This window comes from Serinus canaria, chromosome 7 (genome assembly GCF_022539315.1).
Source record: "Serinus canaria isolate serCan28SL12 chromosome 7, serCan2020, whole genome shotgun sequence".
NCBI classification, from domain to species: Eukaryota; Metazoa; Chordata; class Aves; order Passeriformes; family Fringillidae; genus Serinus; species Serinus canaria.
The window spans coordinates 14,297,623-14,315,209 of NC_066321.1; the positions used below are offsets into that span (position 1 = coordinate 14,297,623).

At 45.1% G+C, this 17,587-nt stretch overlaps 1 protein-coding gene across 2 annotated transcripts in view; it reads left to right on the forward strand.

Annotated features, from left to right (window-relative positions):
* The window catches only part of IGFBP2 (insulin like growth factor binding protein 2), a 55,034-nt gene that overhangs the window by 18,979 nt on the left and 18,468 nt on the right, over positions 1 to 17,587 (forward strand). Inside the window, exon 1 of one of the 2 annotated variants that reach the window (XM_030241850.2) lies at positions 9,766 to 9,811. The exons of the other annotated variant lie outside the window; for it this stretch is intronic. Coding sequence (XP_030097710.1) covers positions 9,781 to 9,811 — 31 coding nt within the window. The 5' untranslated portion in view covers positions 9,766 to 9,780. Of the gene's footprint in view, positions 1 to 9,765; positions 9,812 to 17,587 lie in introns of those variants that run through there. 2 annotated transcript variants of the gene reach the window in all.

The following is a 17,587-nucleotide window of genomic DNA, read 5'->3' on the forward strand; positions in this document are numbered from 1 at the left end:
CTGAAGTTTCATATTAATTTTTATTTTTCATGTGGTGAATAATCATGCTCACACATCCAGAGGGTTAAGGAAAGAACAGGACACAGTAATTGCTGGATATGAATTTCAAAATTCCCTGTGGAAGACTGTCTAATTAGATTTAATGAGCTGGCTGGTGAGCATGCGTGTGCATGTGTGCTTTCACCACCTCTCTTGAGCCAGCTGGATCAGAAGTGCTTATGTGTGTCCGAGGTGAACTGGAGGAGTATGTGGAAGAGATATTTTTACACTTGGAGAGTACCGGTTTGAAGCAGACTTCTACCTGCTTTTCTCATGTGTGTGCTGTAATGAGGGACTTCCACCACGGAGATGAAGCATTTGATAATGCAGGTGGTAAATTGGAAGTGACTTCACTGTGGTTTCAGCTGCTTAGGTGAGGAGGGATGGGAGCAGAGTATCTGTCTCTGTATCTGTGGAGTTGGTATCCCTTCCTCTGCTGGCTGATTTCCCACCCCTCCATCACTGGAGACAGCCCTGAGGTGACTGTGTGCAGTTTGGCTTTTTTGCAGGGGTCATTGCCATGGGTCAGCGCTCTGTTTCCAAGAAGGACCAGAGAGAGTAGAGAGCTGAGCTGAGAGGGTGGCCATTTTAATGAGGGGTTTCTGTGTGGTTTTTTGTTTCTTTTTTTTTTTTTTTTTTTTTTATATTAATTAACCTTTGTTTTCTGTCAAGAAAGTTGTCCTGAAGCATGACTTAGCAAGGCAAACATGCCTGGACAAAGGAAGCATTAAGCCTGCACAGAGGGAGGGGAGAGGGTTACACCTCTAATTACTTTGTGTGCATGTAATTTTCTTTCCCCTCTGGTGACTGATGGGTCTTGAAAGGACTTGCCGGGGTTGGTGTGTGATTCACCAGGGCAGAGCGTGTTCTGGGCTGAGGCTGCCGGCTGTCTGGCCCTGGATGCCAAGGGCAGGCGATGCCCTTGTGCTGGCCTTGCTCACGCCTGAGTCAGCACTTGTGGAGCACAGCTGCTCCCCAGCTGGGGGCCAGCCGTGGGATTCGCTGCTCATGCCCAAGCCCTGCTGGACAGGAGGATGCAGAGGCTTGGCTCTGCCACGTGAGCACTGTCTGGAGTGGGCTGGGGTGAGAGCATGTGGAGCAACGTCTCCTGGTAGGAATGTGGGTGCTCAGAGCACTGGGTGTGAGTGTGGGTGTGAAACGCTGAGCTGCCAAAGTGCTTATGCCAGTGAAGGGGCTGGAGAAGGAGGCAATCCTGAGCCCCTTTCACACATCCCTATTCCCAACCAGGGGAAAAGTGTGAGTGCTCTCCCACCCTCCCAATAAGCAGCAACCCACAAACTACCCAGCCTGCCACCCTGTTCTTTTCTCTGGTCTTCTTGCCTGGTCCTGGAGCCCATGGCAGGTACACAGACTCTCCTGAAAAAAATGGGACCTGAGATCGGCTAGGTAGGGAGTTGGAGCTCATGATGTTCGTGTGGGAACCAAGAAGAGGGAAGAGGGGAACTGAGGTGAAGGAGTAAAATGGGTAATAAGCAGTTGTGGGAGTGGTGTTCAGGGAAGAGGAGGAGAAGCTGGGGCTGCACAGAAGAAAGGAGGAACTTGTGGAGTGGGCTGCAGTCCTGGCCTCAAAGCTGATGGATTAGGAGGGCTTGGCTGAGAGTTGAGGATCTGGTTTTAGGCAAATAGTGTAAAATATGTGGAATTCAAGGAGGGAGCTCCAAAGCCAGTGGGCTTGGCTCCTAAAGATCCCACAGGACCGAATGGATTTTAGTCGGCTTTCTGTAAAGGTTTTCTCTTTCCCACTAGTTTTTGGATTCATTGACCAACTCCCTGCTGGTGGGGTGGTGCAGAGGTCTGACCAACGATTTTCATCTTCAAAGTTTGGTAAAAATAAACTACCAGATAGAGAAGAAAAAGCCCTGTTAGTGTCCACTTGGAGAGGTAGGCTGCAGCTCGGGTTCAACTGGAATATTAGACATCAGGACATCTGTGTGGGTGCTTAAGGGCCAAGATGCACTCTTTGGCAATACTGCTCCTGAGATGCCTGGCTGTCTTAAGGAAATGTGGCACTTTATGCATCAGAATCATGGAATTGTTGAGGTTGGAAAAGGCCATTGAGTTGAACTATAAACCCAAAACTACCAAGTTATCCACTAAACCACGTCCCTAAGTGCCATATCTTTTAAATAACTTCAGTGGTGACACCACCACTTCCCTGGGCAGTCCATTCCAATGTTTGGTAACCCTTTCTATGAAGAAATTTTCCCTGATATCCAATCTAAATCTCCCCTGCTACAGCTTAAGGGTATTTCCTCTTGTCCCATTGCTTGTTACAAGAAGGGCCAGAAGACATTATTGCAGAATTCTGTTTGGCATATGGAAAAAGCTTAACCCTTCCATGGCAGTTGGGAGATGCAGGGGATGGGACCCTTCCTGAGCTAGGTGGTTCCAGATTTGAATCCTGTAATTTTAGATGTGGGGTTTCCCTGCTTCTGGGAATGACACTCAGTAACTTAAGTATATTTACTGTTGGGACTTTTTTCCAGTCCCTTTCTTTTTTTCACCAGTTCCTCTTTTCTGATGCTTTCATAAGTCTCAGTGATGCCTTGTAAAGGCTGACCTAAACCAGAGGCTAGATGGAGTTATAAAATAAAGTAGGTATTTATTAAAAGGCCTCAACGGGTCCACCTTGGGCAGTACAAGAGCCCAGCTAGGGCTACACCCAAGATGAACCAAAATGGTCACAAAATAGATGACCAGTCATGAGGTCTCTCACTTTTATAAGTTCTGGTCCATTTGTATATTGCAGTTAATTGTCCAATTATAGTTTTAGGTTACGGAGTCCCGTCCTTCTTGTTTTTCTCACTTCATTCTGCTGTGGTTTATGCTCTTGGGCCTGAGATTTGGATAATTTGTCCTTGGTCCCCAGTTAGGGAAGGAATTGTTTTGTCTCCCTACTCTGTGAAGAGAACTTACCATCCCCTAACATGAAGCTCAGAACTACACACTAAAGGAGTACAAAATCCAAAAAACATAAAAGCTAAAACCTGAGGCATCATCAGTGGCTTAGAGAAAATATTTTTCATATCTTCCTTTTTCCCCCTTTTGTTTTCACAAGTGAAAAATTGTATCTAGCAAAAGGGAATAAGAATCTTTGCCATTTTGAAAAAAGTTTTGTCCTGCCAGGGTGGGGAAACCTATCAGTGTTACCTGTTTGTTTGATTCCACCAGCTCTTCTCTGCTGATAGAAGATCAGCTGTATCTTGCAATTGAGTTTGGTTTTGTGGTTTTTTTTTTCTGGTTTTTTTTTTTTTTTAACAAACAAAAAAACCCCATCAAAAACCTTTCTCTGGGAGTTCTTTCATTAAATGGAGCTGAGGGACCTGCAGCAAGCTACCTCTTCTGCAGGAATCTCTTTTGGCTTGAAAGGAATTATTCATGCAGTTACGCAATTCACGATGAATTTTCAATTTGTCACAGTTTTTCCCTGCCTCCTCCCTTTTGTCCACCAGCCTAACTAGGCTCCTGCTGAGTCTCTTAATTGAGTGACATGCATTAGCAAGAGTTCTAATGTGTAGGTGCAGTCCTGATCCAGCCGCCCTCCATGGAGTGAGGGGTTGCAGTGCACAGTGAGGTTCTAGATTCTTCCCAGTGTAAGGTTGCACCTTCTGAGAGGAAAAGCCATCATTTTTCATCATGAATTCTTTTCTGAGAGCCTGTGGTTGCTTGGTGTCTTGGCTTTCCTTCCTTCATCTGTGTGGGAAGGCCAAGTGGTTCACATTCCTTGCAGGAAGAAATCTTGGAAGCAGAGGACTGTGTGATCCGCTGCAGTCCCAACCTGAAGTGTGACTGAAGTGCACAGGTATGGGGGGAAATCTCAGAGCCTTCACTTCATGAGTATCTGCTCAGATGTGTGGTAGCTGAGCTAATGTTTCATTTTTCTCAAACAATATCAGATGTGGGATAGAGGTGTTGCCTGCTCATCCTGATGTAGGGAGCTCTGCCACCTGCAACAGGAACATGAGCTGCTGCTGGCACCAGTTAAATTTTAAAGAGCAGCCTGTGTGTGCTGCACATCTGTGGTGGGTTGGTCCTGGCTGGATGCCAGGTGCCTACTAAAGCTGCTCCATGGCTCCCCTCCTCAGCTGGACAGGGGAGAGAAAATAGGAATAAAGGCTTGTGGTTTGAGATAAGAGTAGGGAGCAATCTTACACCACTGCTGCTCTCAGGTCAGGGAATTCATGCATGTGCACCCAGGTGGGATGGCAGGGAATGCTCCTCCCGTCCACTCACTCTCCCTGCAGGGCCTGGTGTTTGCAGAGGATCTGTAATAGGAGTATGGGGATGGGGTTGTCCTGCAAAAATGGTGAGTGTGGCTCCTGAGGTCTCACATTCACTGTCACATGTTGCCCCCTCCCTCTCCCCGAGGAGAATGGGTGAGTGGGGTGGTCTTGTGCTGAAGGAGCCATGCAGTGAGAGATGCCTGAGCAGCACCAGCACCTTTAGTGAAGCAAATGTTTGTGGGATGTGGATTTTCATTTTACTCCTCCCATTCCTAAAATTCTGTTTGGATCAGCAGTAGGAATTACAGCTGATAAAGCTAGCTGTTGCCATTAACAAAGGCATTTTCTTTCAAATCCTTAAGAGCTCCAGCAGAGAAAATAATAAAAATTCACTTGCTGTTCATGTTTCCAGGGTGTTCATGCCTTGGAGATGCACCAAGATGGAATAAGAAGATCTAAGGGAGGATAAACACTCCTAGGACTGTGATCAGGAGTATGAAGATCTATTCACAAAAAAAAAAAAAAAAAAAAAACCAAAATAGAACTAACCCAACCAACACTTCCCAGAAGATCACTTTTGCTGCTTTCCCTTGGTGCAGGCCTGTGTTGAACCTGACACCCCCATGCTTCTCTGTGATGATTTCTGTTACTAATTTCTCTTGCTGCAACAAGTGTTAAATCCCAGCTGCTAAGCAGCAGGTCTGGGCTGTGTTTCAACCTCCTTCTCTTTCCCAGGAGCTGTTGATGTGCCTGTGCTTGCACCCTTCATGCTGTGTCCTCCATCCTGACACAGCTTTTTCCTTTCCTCTCCCTCTCACTGTTTGAAGGGTTCAGGTTGGGGGTGTAATGTGTGTGGTGGGGATTTTTTAGAGATATATCTGCCTTGACAGTGTCCCTTGAAAGCTGGCCCAACCAGGACAGAGCAGAAAACTTGTGGAGTATTTGAATTACTAAGTGGTTCAGTGGTCTCCTGGGTCATGGGGCACCGGGGCAGATGTTGCTGCTGGCAGACTGGAGTTGGAAGGAGTTCTTTGCTGCAGAAGGTACCCCTGAATTCCTTAGCTGTGGTGAGGTTGGCCCAGCCAGACAGAAGGGTCCCCTGGGCCTGCTGTATTTCATATGGGTCCTAAAATTACTTTAAGTGAATTCAAACTTTCTTTCTCCTGCTTGATCCAGCTCTGTCCTTGGGTTTCCTCCATGTGTGATTTGCTGGAGTCATGGAGATGCAGAACACGCCCAGGCTGGATGGTGTCTGGAGCAGAACCCCCCATTCCTGTGTGTGGGGCTGCAGTGGGATGCTGTGCCGAGCGCGCAGGGCCGCGTCCCCTGGCTCCCCTTGTGCAGCAGCTGGGGGCAGGCGCTGAGCAAGCCTTGCCCGCAGGCTTTGCGAGGTGAGCAACTGGCTCCGTGCTTCCCTGCGGGCTGCTCATAACGAGTCTGTCCCTGCTCGTTTGTGCCACCGCCGGAGCCCCGGGGATGGGGCGGGCAGGATCCCCTGTGCTGCTCCAGGACCTGGCACCGGAGCGCTCCACGTCCCCGCTTGGTGCAGGCGAGTGCCTGCATGTGTTTTACGAGGCTGAGTTCACTGTGCCCGTTCTTTGTCTCCCCTGCCCCTTAAATCGTCCACATCTTACCTTTTTTTTTTTTTTTTTAATCCCCATCATAGGAGTGCATACTTCATGCTTCCAGAGCGTCTGATGGCAGTCAAAGTGCAGGTCTCTCCCCTTTAACGCCTCTACAGTTTGCCATGCCATATTAACTCTGTTGAGAGGGCATCTGGGCAATAAAGTGCAAACATGGTCCTTGTTTGGCTCTTGCACTCAGTAAAGACTTCTCTTTCTCGCTTTAAAGTAATGCACTGGCTGTCCCATTTTGAGCCTGGCTTTCTTCCAGATGAGCCTGTGTGTGGGCACGTGTGGATTATCTTTGTCTCTATGGCTACCCTGAAAACTTTTGAACCGGAAAATTCAGTTGAGGGATTGAGCTCTAAGATACTGGTTTCCTATGGCTTTTATGGAAATAGTTGCTGGGTGGTAGGACTGTACCTTGTTCATGTGTCCTTAGGGATTCAAGCAGAAACTCAGGCAGTATTATACATCAGAGAACCAGAAACATTGTGAATGTATTCACAAGCACACTCTCAGGAAAGACACATAGAACTCCTTAAAAATCAATCTTTGTTAGTTATATCACTCAAGTGTATTAATATTAATTAGGTCATTTAACTAATTACCCGTTCATCTGCATGTGAGGGGCAATTGATAGCTTGTTGATGGGTCCCATCTGGAAACTGTAGAACATGAGAAACAGACCTTGAGAGTCACGTGTGGGCAAGAGGGGGTTGATTATCACTTCCAAGAGCTCTTGTTTGCTAGGGCTTTAAATCATTTTGGCAATTTCTGAGGTTTCATGTGGAATGGAGAAGTGCTGTCTTTGATGAGGGTTAAGCACATGCTTTTTGAGAGAGAATTAGTGCATGTAAGCTATTCACTGGTGTGTGCTTGCTAAGAGATGCTGTCAACATTTTGAGTTGATAACAAGTAACAGCACTTGCACATATCATCATCATCCTTATGTTTTGTCTCTTTACAGTCGCCTCCCCAGCTGGGGATTTAAAGATGTTTCTAATTAGTCACTGTTTCGAGATCTGGGAGATGAGAGTTGCTGAGGCTCTGTTGCAGAGATGTCTGTATTCTGTCCCTTCCTGGATCTTATTCTGGGGTGAGCATTGTCTGTGCTCCCTTTGTGAAGGTCACATACTCTACAGTGAATGTGAGGAGATAAAGCAGGGGACACTGGAAGGGCAACCTTGTGTTTGATGTTTCCTGTGGGCTTTAGGTCTCTTTAGAAGGGAGACAATCACTGAAGACTTACTGGCTAGTCCTGCACCATCATTAGGCTTTTTCTTCCTCTGCCAGCTGCAGTGGCACACAGATGCTGTCTGGCACCAGTAGGTTTTCCAGCCCAGCTGTGTCTCTGGGTATTTCCATGCTAGGCTGGACAAGATTTTGTGGTGAGCAAATGTGTAGTCACTTGTCAGTCTCTCTAGACTGACTGTGAGAGTCAGGTCCTATGGGTGATTTTTTTCAGTGTGTTTTTTAAAACATAAGTGGTGACATTTCCCATGTTTCAGTCATCTCATGCCTGGTATAATAACCTTTGGAGCCATTCAAACTATTTGTTACTCATTTAATGAAAATTGGCAGAGAGGCTTTTCATTTTTGAACTTAAAATATTACAAATTTGATGTTGGAAAGCCAAATGGAAAGAATTCATCCATGCCAGTCCCCTGAACAGACAACCTCCTTGTTCTGCTCCCTGGAGAATACTTCAGTCCATTGTCATTTTGGGCAAAAGAGATGTTAAAGCTGGCCTCATCCTCCCCCAATTCAGAGTATTTTGGTCAAAATCTTGACATTTTAATGCAATTGTTCCTTTCTGGCTTGTCAAGCCTTTCCTATTGTTTGCAACCTCCTGAAAGCTGTTGCTTACACCCTTGCTGATGGCAGGCTGATGTCTGTTGGACTTTCCTGATTCCTTCCCCAGCTCCCTGAGCCCAGTTCCCTTTCTCAGAGTGTTTCTTGATAATGCAGCACAGCACAACCCTCAAGTTCAGATTAAGCTGCCACAGAAAGTGCAGTCCCCAGAGGTTCCACGTGAGAATTTTGGTGGTGGAATGGGTTTGAACTACTGTTTTTTTTCCATCAGAGTGTGAGGAAGAACAGGGTTTGTCAGAAGTTAATATTGCTCTCAGAAGATACAATGAAGGCTTGGTCTGAGATGGGGAAACAAAGAGGGGGAAGTGTGTCCATACCTGCAAGGAGAGCTGCTGTTGCTCAAAGCAAGGAGTGAAATAACATGAAATATAAGTGATGATGTGGCATAAGTGGCGGAGACGAGGCAAGGAGGCAGATGCCTCTGGACATCTGCGCATGAACAAACAGCTGTCTTGGGAAGAAATTCATTTGCCCTGGGAAGAAACTACTCTGGATGGGAACTGGTTAGGGCAGGTTTACTTCAGTACAAGGTTGCATCATGCAGCCTTTTTTCCCTCCCCTTGGGCCATCTGGGGATTTCCTGGCTGATCCTGTTCATGCTGCTTTCTCTGGGTACTTGAGAGATCTCTTATAGGTGCTTGTGAACAGCTGTGGGGGTTGAGGATCAGGATGGCCTAGCTCATTAAGGGAAAATGGGTTCAGAGCAGCTAAGGTGATCTGGGGGCATTAATTGGTGGAAGAGGAGGACAGGAGTTTTCCTTTTCATTGCAGCAGCATTCCACAGGCCTTCTGGGATCTGGGAGATAGGTAAATGGCAGTTGTATTCATGGAAGCACCAAAATAAGATTCTCACTGCTATTGGCAAGGGTCCTTTACCCTGCTGTGTTGCCTCAGCAAGGCACACTCATCTTCCAGTCATTAGACATTTGCTTGTTATTACATTTTGTGTAGGAGATTATAACCAGCTGAGGTGATAGCAACGTGAGAGACCAGGCTGCTGTCTTAAACTGCTGTATTGTCCCTTTGTTTTGCTTTGTCCTATTTCCAAACCCATGGCCATCCAGCCCATACAATGGAGAGCAGGCAAGAGCATTCCTTAGGGTGGGAGGAGCAGACAGTCTAGATTTTTGCAAGTCAAGTTGCCCAACACTGGAGTTATGTTATTCACTGTGGAACAAACAAGGGCTAAGCATTGTGATGTTGCAGTGTTGATTTCAGAGAAATTTATAAACTGTGATGAATTTATGGAGAGCAAAGGCTCAGGGCTGGAGGACTTCATCATGTGGCCGCTTATTGCCGTCTTGGAATCAGCCAGGCCTCAGGATGTTCAGCAGAAGCAGATGGATTTGAGGGAGCTCAGCTTCAGCTTCTGGATCTGAAGATCCATATTACCTAATCCAGTCATGAAGCAGTGGGATTTGGGATGTTCATCCTTTCCCTTGGAGCCTGAGTGTTGTTCTTTGATGAAGAAGTGTTTAGGAGACAAGATTATCTCTAAATTAGCCTGTTGAGCAAATTGTGTACTGGGACTCTGTTGTTCTGGAGGGACCTCAGGTCAACACGCTGATTTTAAATTGTAACAATAGCATTTGATCAAGTGGCTCAGGTGCAGAGCTAAATTTATCACTTCTAGGAGTCTGACCTTTGCTCCCAGGGTCCCAGTTCTTTCAGGACCAAATCTTGGCCCTTCTGAAGCTCTTCACTGCCTGGGAGCAGCACTATGAATGAATAGCTTATTACTGCCTGACGTTTCTCAAGGGCAAGTTGCAGACTGCTGTTGCCTCTTACATGCCTAGGCTCACATGTGTTTTGGCACGTACACCTCTTTGATATGAAAAGTGATTGGGTTGAGAAAATGCAAATCACTTTTGCAAAATTGCTGATTCTTGTTATAGGAGGGAGGAAGGAAAAAAAAAAAAAAGATGCACCCAAATCTTTGCTTAAATTTCCAAGTTTGAGGAGTGTCCAACCTCTGCCAGGCTTGGTAACACCTGTGCCTGATGCCAAGCAAGAATAGGAATTTTTCAGCAGGTGAGAAGGTAACAGTGAGGTCAGTTGTGTTTGGTGCTGTGGGGGAACATCTGTGTTTCCCCCACCCACCCTGCTGTGTGGTCCAGAGTGGGGGGTGTGTTAGGGTAAGTATTCAGAGTTAATTGTCTGTATCTCCTGGGTTTCTGCATAATGTCAGTTTTGCTTAATCTGCATAGCATGAGGAAAAAAAAACCAAGTCAAATGCATAGCTCAGGATTATTATCTGGGGTTGTCTTAGTTTGCAGAGCTACACTGCATGAGGTTTTTAGTGAAGATGCAATTTTTGGAGCAAGGCAGGTGAGGTAATTACCACAATCCTTTTTTTAGATTTTGCTGAACGCCTCCAGCCTTTGCAGGGCTAAAGAGAGAAAGGCATCAAAGTTTTCCCCCAATCCCGTGCCCCTTTTTACTTTAACCTGCATGTTCAGTGATAAAAGCATGACAAAATAAAGGGGAATTATTTATGTGGGACTAAAAGCATAGTCAGTGTCAGAGTAAGGGACACACACCTAAATTATCTATTCATTTTAGCTATGTGGTTGTTCTTGCCATAGTTACAAGGATTTTTTCTGTCTGCTAGCTTGATGCTAACAGTCATTCTGTCAAGGATGGGATTTTTATGGTCCCTTTTTTAGAGATATGTACTGCTGGATAGAGTGATACAGTTAATTCCTCAAGGTCTCTTAAGGATCAAGCAGCAGGGTAGGAGGGCTCAAATCCAATTCTCTTGAATCGTAGTTCACGAACTTGGCTCTGAGACTGTTTATGGGACCTTCCTGGTGTCAGGATTGACTTCCCTGAAGTCAGCTGTATTGTACCACCATAAATTACCTTAAGCAGATTATGGCCAGGGCCACATTAGTTGCTTTCAAGGACCTCGCTGTGAAACAGAGCACACAAAAATTGGAGTGGGATCAGGAACAAAGAAAGTACTGAAAACAAAACTCTTTGGTCCCACAGTCAGTAACAGAATGGGCACTGAGACTTTCTTAGTCTACCAGAATCCATTTTTGTCTTGGGCTAATTCATCCTCTTTCATTTGCATTTCCCCTTTTTTTGGCCAACATTGGTTTTGATGAAGAAATGTGCCAGACCCTGTGACATCCATGACAAGTCCATTCACAGTCCCTCATGTTGAGCCAACACTACTGACTCCCATCTCAAACAGACCAAAGATGAAGCCACAATTAGCAGACTTAAATGTTCTGCACTGACTGGGTTTTGTGATGGTGTTTTTCTGTGATGGTGTGTTTTGTTTTCTTTTATAGTATCCTCAGAAAGGGGGAAGGTCTGGGTGGCTGTGATCAGAAGTCAAGGACCCAGAACTGGTGATACCAGAAGCACTGGCATGTGGCCTATATGGACTGGTAGTGATGCTAACCTAGCTATAGCAGTGTAGAGATGAGAAAGGCAACCTTTGTGGGGAAGGTGGAATTAAAAATGAAAATTAGGAAAATTAAGAAAATGAAGGAAATTCCATGGGGTGGCAGTAATCATGTGGATAAATGTCGCTGTAATTTTATTAGAAAGATAAAAATTTCCAAAATAATATTTTTGTGGGAACTTAGGAATGTACCTTAATATCTAGGAATACATATTAACAAATATGTTTTATTAATAAGGTAAAACATAGATATGCCTGGATGTGGTAGCCCAGGCTTTTTCATTAAATAGAGCACCCGCAAATGGAGGTGCTATTTTAGGTTTTGTTTTGTTAACTAGTGTTGATGTTAAGAGGGCCTGATTGTACAGAGGAATCTCGGACCTAGTGCTCATAAAATGGATTCCATTTAAATTAAATAGAAACCTAAACAAAAGTAGATCTGGAATTAGGATACTTGTCTTTGAAAGGACAAACTCTGAAAAATGAAAAAACCTGGTGGGTGAAGTCATCTGGGCAGAGAATCGTGAATGCAGAATGCAGAGGATACAGAGCCTCTAATTCAGAGGTGCAGAAACTATCTGGACCAGGGGTCCTAGGCAGAGGAGGAAAACAGGGCAGGAAAGGGCTCCTTGCTGAAAGCTGGTGAATAGCCACCTTAAAAGGGATAGCTGGGATTAAACAGAGTCTGTAAGGAATGGAAAAAAAGACTAATTGGCAAAAAAAGCAATGTCTTAGAGGTCAGGAAGGGTAGGGATAAAATGAGAATTGCCAGAAGTCATGCTGCGTTAGGTCTGGCAAAAGAAATTAAAACAAATAGCAACAGGTTTCTCAGCTACATAAATAAAATCAGACTTGAAGCTGCTGTGCAGCAAAGACTAACTGGAAGATCAAAGATGATGTAGGTATGGATCCAGTATTAACCAAATTTTGCTTTGTTGTTAAATACAGTTGGAGGGGATGAGGACATGGAAATGTTGGAAACTGAGGGGAAGAACTGAAAGTCAAAAAATCAAATTGATTGAAATTAGTCAGAGGGTAGGAGCACCACTCCTGGTGGAAACTGTAGGTGTTGAATACTTGTGGCTGCACTGTTAGGCTCATTGTTATGAAGAGAGAAAGTCCAGAAAAACTCTTTAGGATAAATGATGTGGATGATTGAGAGAGTCAGGAGTGAGATAAAGCTGAATAAAACAGAGTGCTGGGATGGGCAGTGAAAGACCAGATTGAAGACTTTGATGAATGGGATTTCTGCTAGTGAAATCTGCCAGTGGAGAGCTAAAACCTGCACATGATAATTGATCCCAGGGGGAAAGGGGACTTCCATCCTGCTTTGAAGAAACTACCACAGAGAAGTGTCTCATGGGGAGGGAAGCGTTAGCCCCCTGGAAAGCTGGCAAGCCCTCAGCAGCAGCCATGAGCCGGAAAAATGGATGTAGGCAGGCACAGGTGCAGGGAAGGGCTCCAGAGGAGTGGGAGCTTGTGCCATGGGGAGGACTTGGCAGCTGTGATGAGTTACGGGAGGAGAACAAAGGGAGGGGAAAGAGCACTGTGAGCGAGAAAATAGTGTTGGCATGAGGATGTCATGCCATAACTCACCCTAATAATATCCTGTCTAGAAAATACGGCATCTGATGCCTCAAGGGCAGGGCAGATACTTCTCTGCTCCCAAGGAGGTTGCTGTGATGTGGCTCCCAGCAAGTCTCATGTCCAGTGGTTCAGGAGGCCCTTGAACTAATCTCAGGGAGGATTTTTTTCCTTAAAAGAATAATTTTCTAAAATGTTTTAGTTTTCTTCATGTACCCAGCAGGTTTTGTCAACACACAGGACGTAATGCTTACCCTGCCACAGTAATGCTCCTTCAGCTTGGCAGAAGGCAGGTTTTGTCATGAGAGAGTGATTGTTAAAGGTCAGTGTGACCAAATGATGATCAAGACCAAATTCAAAATAAAATTGTGCTCAGAAGAGTTTGGGGTTTCATTCACAGTACAGTTGGATTGAGGCTGAAGCAGTATTCCTGTTTCACAAAATGTTTTACTGTTCTGAATTTTCAAAGGGAATGGAGAGATCATTTTGCTGTTGTTAATACTGTTTTTTAGGTGAGGGTCCCTGGTCTACCTGATTTTTAAAATTGATTTTATTTTAAATTGTAGCAACGCAAGTGGCATGACATTCTCTGACCCAAAGCGGGTTTCCATCTATTTATTTATTTACTGAGATTTTATTGCTCAGCCTTTCAGAGTAGCAGAAGTGTCCTATGTGTTTGTTTTCTTTAGGCTCTAGAGTTTACCCTGCAGCCAAGCCAAACTAGTCCAGCTTTGGGGGGAGTTGAAATGAGAAAATCTATACTTTGTAACCTTACACTTTAAATGAAAGGGGATTTTGGAAATGGAGCAAGTGATCAGAAAGCTGCAATGGGTAAGCAGGGGAAGGCTTTATTCAATGCCAATGACCAGATAACGTGGTAAAGTTTGGAACAGAGATAGAGAATCGGTTGCTCAGGAGGAGGTATCAGGTATGTTGTCTGAGGCCGACAGCCCTGACAGAAACGGGGAAAAGGATAGCTGGCAGCTCTGATACTTTAATTGCAAATGAAACAAAGGCTGGTAGGGGAGAAACTGAGAAGTGTCACATGCCTTTAAGGCCTCCAAAAGGCTCTTCCCCAGCTAATGGTGGGCCTTTCTAGACTCATTTATTCCTGTGACTCAGTGAGGGTTAGATTTTAAGCATTTGCTTCTCTCCACTTCCAAGCTCCCCCAGCATGGCCATGCTGCCTTTGGGGCAAAGGAGCAAGATGCACTCCAGACTATTTAGGGCTCGTTGTACAGTTTCATTCTGTGAACATCACGGGGAGGCTGATGGCTGTTTTGATGCAAAATATTCATCAGCCTTCTGCCATTTTCCAAGTTAATTTTTCTGGATGACTTCTCTGATGACTTCCCACATTTTCCACCAGCTGATGCTGTATTAAGAGTTTGTTCCTTTGTCTGTCTCTGGGGCTGTTTTATTGTATAGGTGCTTCTCCATTTTGTGTCCAGTTTAAGGATTCAGGCTGACTTTGTGAATTGTGGCAACCGATCAAGGCCACTTTGTAAGGAATCATCATCGGGAGACCTCCATCCCTGCTCCACTGCAGTAGGTGTGATCTGAGAACTGCCCTTTTCTTTGGTGGAGTTTCTTGGTTTAGGGATCATTCCACACAGTGTCAGGTCATCTCTCAGGGCATCCATCTCTGATGCTCCCAGGTTAATTTTTCACACCTCTACAGCAAGAAGGACAGTGTCCCGTTCTCAAGCCTGCTTCCTGGTCCAGTTCAGACCACATATTTTTGCTATGTGAACTACTGTTTTGATTAGAACACTACAAAAAACATTTGGTCTTGACTTTAAAATCACTCATAACATGATACACTATCACAACCCTTTTGTAAACTATACCAGCGACCAGTTATTTGGATTGTCCGTGTTTCTCTAATCCAGTAATTTTCATCTCAGTAAAAGCTGCATATTTATAAGAGTTCTTTTGGTCTTCCTAGATTTAACTATAGGTGTAGTCAAATTTTTCCTGGTTGCCCTTTTCCTTTCTAGTATCTTATCTGACCAATCTGTCCTACTTTCTTCTGTGGTGCTCCGCTATATATTTTAGGAACAAGAAGGCTTGTGTGGAATTATCTCCACAGGTTTTATTCACTTTTGCTTTTCATTATTGATAAGCAGTTTCCATTCTCCTCTTCTCTTACACCTCTGTAATAATAAATATTTATGTTGCCCCATCAGTTTACATAGTATTCTACAGACCTCAAAAGAGGCAAAGTCCTGTCCTGCTGATTTCTTGTCTTCCCATGTACCTTCTATGCTGCTGTGCAGGCACTAGAAGAAGAGATGATGCAGCTTTGCAGGGAAGGACTCACTGCAAAGGCTGGGTGTATTTTATTCTTCTGGAGTTCACTGGTGATGGAAGGCCTTCCTAATTCCCTTTCAAAGAAGGGAAAGAAGGGATGACATAGCAGCTGGTGGTATTACACATGGAAAGAGTGTGAAAGTTCCCTGAAACTGGACATACCCATTCTACCTTCTCTGGTCCTGTAACAAATCTTGTCTGAATGCAAAATTTGCATTACCCCTCCCGTGAGGTGTTAATGCCACCAGTAACTCTTCCCTGTTCACTACAAACCCCTCCCTCCAGCATTACCTGTTTGCTGCTCCTCCAGGCGTGCTTTCTACGTGATGTAGGAGGGAGTAGTGAAATGAGGTGTTAACTCAGCTCTTGTGGCATTAGGGATGTTTTTGGTGGGGGGGAACTTGATGATGAAGAGATCTGTGGCTGTGTAGGGATCAGCCAAATGAAGCTGGTAGAAATGAGATCAATCGAGGGCTTTTCTTACTCTGGTATTCTTCCTACTGGTATTCAGTAGGAAGACTCAAATGTAAATATGATGATTGCAAGCACATGTGGCTGTGGCTGTCCATCTTGAGACCTGTTCAGTGAAAACTGGATTTATCTGTTTGCCAAGAGCAACTTGCTTTTCCCTTTAACCCTCAGGAAGCTTTTCAGCTTTAGACTGGCTGACACCATCATGGTTTGTTTAGCAAGGCAAAGCATGGTGAGGCTGAGGGAGGGGTGTGAGAGGCCACAGCTGGGCTTTGTGAGACACTGGAATAGGGCAAGTGAGAAAACAATTAGGAAATAGCAAGTTTCTTCTGGTGCAGAGTTTGAGTGGGAACTTGTAATGTTCAGTGGTAAATAGCTGGTTAATCAATGCCAGATTGTCTCTTGGAAGTTGTCTTAATTACTTCAGACTGTGCCAGACACTGATATCCTTGAAACCTGAAAAATCCCATTAGAAGGTGCTTTCATTGGTCCTCAGCCAACATGTTTCACTGTGTGACAAGAGTGAGTGCTGATGGGCTGGAGATGGGTGGGGGCCATTGGGGCAGCACTGGGGGTGGCACTGGAGGGGTCTCTGTGTCAGGGCACTCTGTGCAGCTCATCAGGAGCTTACAGTGAGTTCCTTCCTCTAGGGTGGTGTCCCAGCTCTCCACTTAGGCAGCAGTAAGAACTGCTGCTGCTGTTTTCCATGTGCTTTGGCTTTGTTCCTGTGCCCTTAGCTCATGCCAAGGCCTTCTGTAGTTGCAAAAAGGCTGGGCATTTTTCTTTCTTTTTAAAGAAGAGGTGTCCTGGCTCCTAGCCCCTCTCCAGGGCTGTGGTTGATTTTGGAGGCATGCATGACACACAGCAGGTGCAGTTCGCATTCTGAAGGTCACCCCTTGGCTAAGGGGTCTTCAAAGCCTGTCTCAACAGAGTATAAAGGCTGGCACTGTGATGTTTAGGTCTTTCTGCTGACTTGTTCGTGTGGGTTGAGGGAAAGCTATAAAACAGGAACAAGAAGATCACTATTTTTCAGTTTCATTTGGCATTCCATGAAAAGATCAAGCAGGGCACAGAGCTGAACTATGAAGGTCACTCCTGTAAGAAGTTGGAAATGGTCTTGATATATAAATGGCATCTAAAAGGAAATATAGAAATTGATAGTTGTTTGGCTAGCTAAGAAATGTGATGAGCCATGTGCAGCCTCTGGCTTGGAAAGTCCCTATGTCACTGCTTTCCCAAAGCAGAGGAGATGATCAGTCATTACAGTCCTCTTGATGTCAGCTGCTGGTCACAGAGGAGCAGCTCATTCCCTGACTGCTCCGTTTCCCTGGGAAGCAATGCTGCAGAAGCTGTCTGCTGATCTGCTGTCCCCTCTCTCTGTTGTGGTTGAAGGGGGTGTCAGTGTGGGTTGTACAGCAGTACCTAAATTCTCTGCCTTCCCTAACTGTAGAAGACGGGGTGTCCTTTGGAGGGTAATTTGAGCTGATGTTCCCACAGGTAGAGTCCAGCTGGGTTCAACTGTAAAGCTGATTTGCTCACTGCCTTCCTCCCAAGGAATCCAGAAGTTCGTCTTGTTTAAGACAGGTCTATTTTCCTCTCTAGTGAAACAAGAGTGCCTGAGTAATTATCAAATGCACAGGAATATCCATTGCCAGTTTGGGATAGGAAGTGCAGACTTTAATTACATTTTGACTTGCTTTCCCTTCACTATTCAGATATTTCTTTTCCTAGGTTTGAACTCTTGTTGGACTGGGACAGGAAGGAGCAGGGGAGCTCATTCAGCTGCTGTTAATACGCCTTGGTTTTTGCTCGCTTCAAGGGTGGCTTTTGTGTTTAGACATTGGAGGAAAGATACCAGGCAGCAGGGATAAAGGATGGCTGGACTCAGCACTGCAGCATGAAATCAAACTGGAACACAGCACTGGGAGAGCTGACAGTGCTTTGAATATCTTATTCTCATAGAAGGGGTTCAGGCAGGACATTGATGCCTGCTTCCATTGGAAAGGTTGAAAGCCACAGAGTTC